Source organism: Clinocottus analis, unplaced genomic scaffold, assembly GCF_023055335.1.
Source record: "Clinocottus analis isolate CAN_PGR_092001 unplaced genomic scaffold, fCliAna1.0.p SCAF_360, whole genome shotgun sequence".
NCBI classification, from domain to species: domain Eukaryota; kingdom Metazoa; phylum Chordata; class Actinopteri; order Perciformes; family Cottidae; genus Clinocottus; species Clinocottus analis.
Window position 1 is genome coordinate 7,251 of NW_027176110.1, and position 6,787 is coordinate 14,037.

The following is a 6,787-nucleotide window of genomic DNA, read 5'->3' on the forward strand; positions in this document are numbered from 1 at the left end:
ATCTTAGTTTAGCATGTTAGCATGCTCACAATTGCTCATACGTGCTCACCAGAAATACAGCTGAGGATGACGGGAATGTCTTTAGTTATTTACTCAAAACAAAAGTAGGTTGTGTGTGTTCACTACATCAGATTTACAGAAGTAACTCGATTCCAGATGCACAATTTATTCATAAAGGGTTTTCTAATGTGAATTAGTGCAGTTGGGCATGGTTTCTTGGTAATAGCATTTACTTCTCTGAGAGAAGTAACATAAGTTCTGTAATTTGTTCAGTCATGTTCCAACACAGCGCTGAGTTGTTTAAATGAATGAATATATTCCCAGCAAGAATGACTGAAAAGAAAAAAGAATGGCCATTGTTCAACAGGAATGCTCTCTCTCTCTCTCTCTCTCTCTCTCTCTCTCTCTCTCTCTCTCTCTCTCTCTCTCTCTCTCTCTCTCTCTCTCTCTATATATATATATATATATATATATATGAATGCATGGAGTGAGTCACTACTTAGCGTTAATTTCAGTTTTACAGTTGAAACAGTCTGCTGCTGCAGCTTCTCTCCCATCAGTGGTCCATTATAGTGAGGAGAGTGATTTATCACTGAGGTAATGTCGTCTCCAGAAGAGAACAGAAAGAGCAGCAACAACCCCACACTTTAAACAAAGTGTATTTAATGTGCATCAGACAATCATTTTGTCTGATGCAGAAGAGGAAACTAATTGGAGACAGTGCTCAGAGAAACAAACAGAGGACTCGGATGACTTTTTGTGTTTCATTAGCAGAGTGTTATTTTCACTCTTTGTCATCTTATCATACTGAGCAGGTGTGTGTCATACTTAATGCTACCTGAAAGACGTAATCACAGGTAGCTCTAATGCACAGAAAGGGTCTGTCATGGTTCTGAGGAGTGAACCCTCTGAGCCACATCAGGCTTCAGTACTTGGTATGGTGTGACCCCTGGTGGCCAAAGAGTGTCGGGTTTGGGCTCAACGTTTTCTCAACTGCTTTCAATCACGTCCTATCAGAGCTGCCAAGGTTTTCATTCTCCCATTTCTTCTTTCGACAAAAGCTTTATTTACTCACAAAATAGTGAGTTCATTTAGTCGGTCATCAGACAGTTAGTCAGGCAGAGACTGGAGTTGATGTCCAGAATTACTCATCATGACTGTCTTCCTTCTTACTGGTCTAAATTTAGTTTAGCTAATTCAGATGTTACTGCAGGCTCATTTCCCCAGTGTGTCTCCTCGTTGGACCACTTGTCATTCAGGAGATCACTTGACAGACAGTCTCCCTTAAGTGTTCCTTTGATAACCTTATTTGTGTGTCACCCATCAGGTCCTGTGGCACCTTGTAGGATCTGTGGCTGTGTGACTGAAACATGTCTTCACTCTTTCTCTCTGTCCTCAGCAGCATGAGGACATACTGCCATGTTTGTTCCATGTATTAACCCACATATACTTAATCCTACCAGGTCACTGTTCACGTTCGAAAAAACGCCGCAGTCCAGACACCTATGGTTGGAGTCTGGTGTGTCAGCCACCGGACCGGACGTCACTCCATAAAACATGCGCACTTCCCTTCGCTCTGGTCCCACTGGGCTCCGTCATGTGGCTGCGTTCTGGCCGCTGCAGTGCTGAAGGACTAAGAAAATGACCTCAGGAAATCCCAGAAGAGAAGAGACTGTGCTTATCAAGGTGACTCAGTCCGGAGTGTGAAATTAAAATGATCCCGTAAAGACTACATTGTGAGCTCTGGAGGGTTGAAGGTCAGCGGTTTACAGCGCAGTGTCGCAGAACAATACTGAACTGCTAATGTGTGCCCTGCCGAGATTATCAGAAGTCATGTTTGCTCATCTACATTTTTCATTTCCACTTGTTGCTGGAAAGTGGAGCAGAACATAATAGTCCCCGCAGAATACATCAGCTGGAGAGGGCGTTATAAGTACATTTGGGCTGTGGCCAACTCACTGAAGAGATCCACATTATTGTGGTGGAGGCCTATCACTCATGCAAACTGCTGTGATCCAATAATCAAGAAAACTAAGTTTGAATTATTGACGCTCTGTTGAAAATGTCTAACCTAGGGAACCAATTCGATGAAAGAACATCTTTAGCTTACTCTTATGAATACATTGTAAACAGTTTTCATTTCTTTACTGCCTTTTGAGGAAAGGTAATCGTTTCTCTTGGAACAGTAATTTAAATGTGCATCTTTTAGAGAAGGAGGGAACATTTTTTACCAACTCTCATTGTACATTCAGTGCACAAAGATACAGTACATGTGAGTGATTACGCCTCTATTTAAAATACAAGTGCAAAGACCATGCACCAAACACAGTTCTCACAGAATGCAGTTTATTGTGGCAAATTAGATTTTAAAGAGCAGAAATGTACACATCATTTTGTACATTTTAGTAGTATGAGTAAATAGTAGGTAGTTTGCGATACAGCACTCAGCATTCAGTACATTCGAACACAAAGCAGTCTTTAATCTTCGACCACATCTGCAGGTTTTTGTCCCTTTTATCGACATTTGAATGAATCAACGGGTACATGAGAGAAAAGCTTCTTTCTGCTCAGATTTCTCAATAGAACTGAAAGTGATGCACAAACCAAACTGCTCTTTCCCTGCACTGGATTCATCGTTATGGAGAAACTCACAAAGACAACATGAATATCAAAGCAAATATGATATTTCATCCTCTTAATACAGATCCAGAAATGTTGGATAATACAGTTGTATTAAGTGTGTAAAACCTGTTTTGTATTATCCCTCTCTGTTCCTCTTTCAATGTCTTCCTGGAAAACTCTTTGTAAATGCTGCCTTGTTTTCACTACTGCGAGTGCTTGGATGCATGTGAAGAAGACTTACTGTAAAGGGTCTTTCCCCCTGTCTTTCCCACCCACACTTGAAGAAAATCTGAACTTCTTAGGAAGTACACCATCTGCATACACAGTACTGGTTCAGAATTGTATTCCCCATCTTCCTCTGTGTTGTTGCCAACATTCCTGGAGTTTATTTAATATTTTCTGCATGAATAAACAGGCTGCCTATTTGGAAAAGCTGAGAAATGGGGCCAATATTAAGAAAAGATATTAGAAAAGAGAGATGTTCATTGCCGAGTGTCTCAAATGATCTTACTTAGATACGCCAAATAACCGTCGCATCAAGTCACAGAATGAAGGTTTTTCAGACAACTTTATTTGTTTTTTAGCAGTTGTGAAAAAATCATAACAAAAATATACAACTTGATCTTATATTACAAGTTACTCCACCCCGACAGCCTTCCTGACAAGAACCCAAGCTGACACCCTTTAGCTATACCGAGGAGCTCACGTTCAGGCAATCTAAAGTAAAAAATTAAATAAATAAATAAAAAGACAATGAAAATTGGCTTTCTCCTGAATGACTAGTGTTCTAGCATCACAGAGTGCTTGTTACAGCTCACCACATGAGATCAATTTGTGGCTGCACTCTAGTTTCCTGCCCATGGTAACTTGAACTGCTGGCGAGGAGCGAGGATATCGAGCATCAGGTCTCGTCATGTGACTGTAAGTATATTGGCTTGGCCTGCTTCCTCAGCCGCTGCTGTGCTTTCAGCTTCCTGCCTTTCTGAGTTGCCAATCCCAGCTGTGGCAGGTACGTCTACAGGGACATTCAGGGAACAAAGCAAATGAAGGAAATTCCTCGACAACACAATAACCTTCACAGAGAAACTTATCCAATTTGTCAAATACATTGTTCTTACTTACAGGCCTCGGATATGGATTCCTGTAATGTAAACCTGTAAAAATAATGACAGTGTCAGTCATTCTTCCAAAACCAGAAAGTGTTCTTTCCTGCTCTCCTGCATGCTCGTATACACGGAGCAGCAGATTCTCTCAATTTACGAAGGATTTCTGTGGTGTTTTAATCAGTAACTGTACCACTTTAGCCTAATTTGCCTTTCAAAGGCACAGTGTAAACTTTTGTTATAGTATCCCTGTGGTCAAGTTCTAGCACCCGTAATCTAAAAAGGGGAAGGGCTGAACATGTATACTAAATGGTAAATGGACGAGCTTTTCTAATCTCCCCACCAGTCAAAGAGCTTTAACGCCACATGTTCATTCACCCATTCAAATGTATTCATACACCGACAGGCAGGGGCTACCATGCAAGGTGCCACCTGGCCATCAGGACTGTTTCATTATTCATACGCAGCTTACGGGGGGAGTTTGGGGTTAAGTTTCTTGTCCAAGGGCACATCAACATGGACTAGTACTAGTAGGGACGGGGGTCGAACTGCAGAATCTTTGACTGAAGGAAGACCCGGTCTAACATTGAGCCAGAGTCGCCCCACGCTACGAGATGCCACTATTTTTTATTCATGACCACGTTTTGATGCTACTTAGATTTTCGTCAAGTCAGAATATTTGAAACACCCATATGTATAAATAGTGTTACCCATGTCCACAAATGTATTACTGTGGTTTTCACCAGAGTGAAGTTTAAGTCAAGACTTATGTAAGGGAATGTGTGGAATCTCTTCACTCTTACCTATTTCTATCCTGGCTTTACATTCTTCTATACTCCTTTGTATCGATTCTTGATCTGTGAGCTGAGAAGAAGCACAAGAAGAAAACAATGAGTCACACAAACCGCTATAAAACTACTGAGTCGTCATTTCTGAGACCAGTGCACTGTTGCTCACACCTGCTGGTTCTGTCTGAACAGAGAGCTTGCCTCTTGAAGAATGTATTTTCTCTCCGTCTCTGTGTCACTTTTCGCTCCACTCTGTGCCTGCCAGCTACGGGCGATGCGAAACACCCGCGTGTACAGTGACAACACCGTCCTGCGAGTGGAGGCCGTCATCAGGGCTCACAGACAGCAGTTTCCTGCGCATTTAAGTAGTTTGATTTGGAAATTAATAACGGCTTCACAAATCCTGTTACTAACTTCTCTTTTTATGAAGCTCAATTCCTGCTAACAAACAAATTGTTGTATTCTAACAAAGTTACTGAGAACACGTCTATATTTAGAGACAATGTATCAAACAAGAGCCTCAAGCTTTGATAAAAATTTACAGGACATACCAGAGAATAGAAACTAGGCTTTTGGTGTCCCACGGGATGCCTTCAAATTCCCATTCAGTGTTGTGTGTAGTGGCCGGCTATGACACAGCAAACGTGGCAGCTGCAGTATTTGCCCAGAGACGAAGAAACCAACCAGTCCACTATGCTGGAATAAGGCCCAGATTCAGTCAGGTCAGTGTCTCAGTAGCATTGTGGTGATTTGATTAAACTTAACTTTATTTAAATCTATATGCATCATGTGAGTAAAACAAACAAACACGAACTCCCAACTGTCTCAAAGAAGTTCCTACAAGAAGAGTTCATGCAAGAACCTAGGACTTGTATTAATTCGTGTTTGCTAAACAAAAAGCAGGACTTTCGCAGCACTTGTCAACGCGAAGCTAGCTTTTCTTGAGATTTCTCCTGACAGCGCCAAGAAGACACACAAAAACGAAGAATAAAGAAATAGCGATGCGAGTGCCATTCGCATTACCAATTTACGTTACCGCGCAATATGTTTTTCCAGTCCATTCAATATAACAATCCTTGACCTACCGACTGTCTGGAGAGGAGGCGACAGAAACACGTGTCGCATGGCGATGACGTCACCCCCAAGCTGGTTTCTAAAAGCTGCGAAGGAAAAACAAAACATTAGAATACTCTTCGATAAAGTTGGAGATGTTTTACGAATTTAAAGTAGTAGCACCGTCTCTACAATTAATTATTTATAGGGAAACATTTAGCAATGTCTAATGAGTTATCAGGTTTTTCAGACATTTAGCGTTATATACGATTATAATAATGTAAAATATCAACAAAACACGTGCTTGAGTTCCGTCGATTGATTTCGTGGCAATCTATCCACCTGGGTGTAATGCAGCATTTACATTATTTTTATTATATGTTTCAGCATATTATTTTGTTAAAATTTAAAAATATCTTGTCGTTGCCATTGCTGAGATGCAGATCAGCTGTTGGCTGCTTGTCGGCAGGGAGGAAGTGATGCAGGAAAATGCCCACTGAGTAGCTTCACTCAATGACTAAAAGGGGGAAGCACAAAGAAATGGACTGCTTTGGTCCCAGACGGTGCTTTAACTCACTCTAAAGAGCCAAAGCAAGTCAGCATTGGTCAGAAAGCACAGTCTGGTAGCTGGCCTTTCACCTGTTCTCTTTGAAAAGCGGAGGTAAATACGACACCGATGTGGAAGTTTTTAGCTAGCTGCCCGCTAGTTAGCAAGCTTTCTGAGTGAACGCGACGAGTTTGCCTCAGTTGGTTTCTGGTCGTACGCGCTGAACTGAGCAACTTACTTTCTTCTTCACTCGTACCGGTGATCCTGAAGTGATGAACCCCCCATTTCAGACGACAGGGCTGCCCAAAAAGGTGAGTTTGTTGACGACGTTAACTGTGGCGTTCAATCGGAAGACATAGTTAGCTTAGCCGAGAGCTAACTTTTAGTTGCCCGAGCTGATGCTAGCTAGCTGTGGCGACGACGTCAGGGCTTGGCAGGATTTTTGTGAATGTAACGTTCGCATCAAATGTCCTGGTGGCGGTGACGTGATGTCGATAAATAACCTCTTTGACACAAGTACTCTCTGAATAAGTGGATAGAAGAAACACACCAGGTGTTAATGCTGATCCGGACACAGTTGACAGGACATCTGTAAGTGTTGTGCTCTACAAATGTCTTTGTTGTCTCACAGTTTTAGGACTAAATCTAGTGAGCTCAATGAAAACATATTGTCT

The 6,787-nt window shown here is 41.7% G+C and overlaps 1 protein-coding gene across 3 annotated transcripts; it reads right to left on the reverse strand.

Annotated features, from left to right (window-relative positions):
- Positions 1–2,360: 2,360 nt before the first annotated feature.
- Positions 2,361–6,493, reverse strand: LOC137799587 (LYR motif containing protein 1-like). Of its 3 annotated transcripts, XM_068596394.1 has the most exons (5): positions 6,352–6,493; positions 5,599–5,673; positions 4,685–4,866; positions 4,529–4,589; positions 2,361–3,776 (listed from the first exon to the last, which is right to left on the reverse strand). In XM_068596394.1, exons 3-5 carry the CDS (start codon positions 4,841–4,843, stop codon positions 3,589–3,591), a joined length of 408 nt encoding a protein of 135 aa, XP_068452495.1. In that variant the 5' UTR covers positions 4,844–4,866; positions 5,599–5,673; positions 6,352–6,493; the 3' UTR covers positions 2,361–3,588. The 3 variants fall into 3 exon arrangements, with proteins under 3 accessions (XP_068452495.1, XP_068452496.1, XP_068452497.1); XM_068596395.1 differs by lacking the exons at positions 5,599–5,673; positions 6,352–6,493 and adding an exon at positions 5,065–5,148; XM_068596396.1 differs by lacking the exons at positions 5,599–5,673; positions 6,352–6,493 and having other exon boundaries at positions 2,361–3,637; positions 3,745–3,776; positions 4,685–4,861.
- Positions 6,494–6,787: the final 294 nt, after the last annotated feature.

What these genes read in the sequence shown, in the direction of transcription:
- LOC137799587 (XM_068596394.1), bottom strand. Translation starts at nt 4,843, where the DNA reads ATGACGGCCTCCACTCGCAGGACGGTGTTGTCACTGTACACGCGGGTG. An exon ending in TGTTCAGACAGAACCAGCAG is followed by an intron (nt 4,590 to 4,684) that starts GTGTGAGCAACA and finishes GCTTCTTCTCAG; the next exon opens with CTCACAGATCAAGAATCGAT. An exon ending in TAAAGCCAGGATAGAAATAG is followed by an intron (nt 3,777 to 4,528) that starts GTAAGAGTGAAG and finishes TTATTTTTACAG; the next exon opens with GTTTACATTACAGGAATCCA.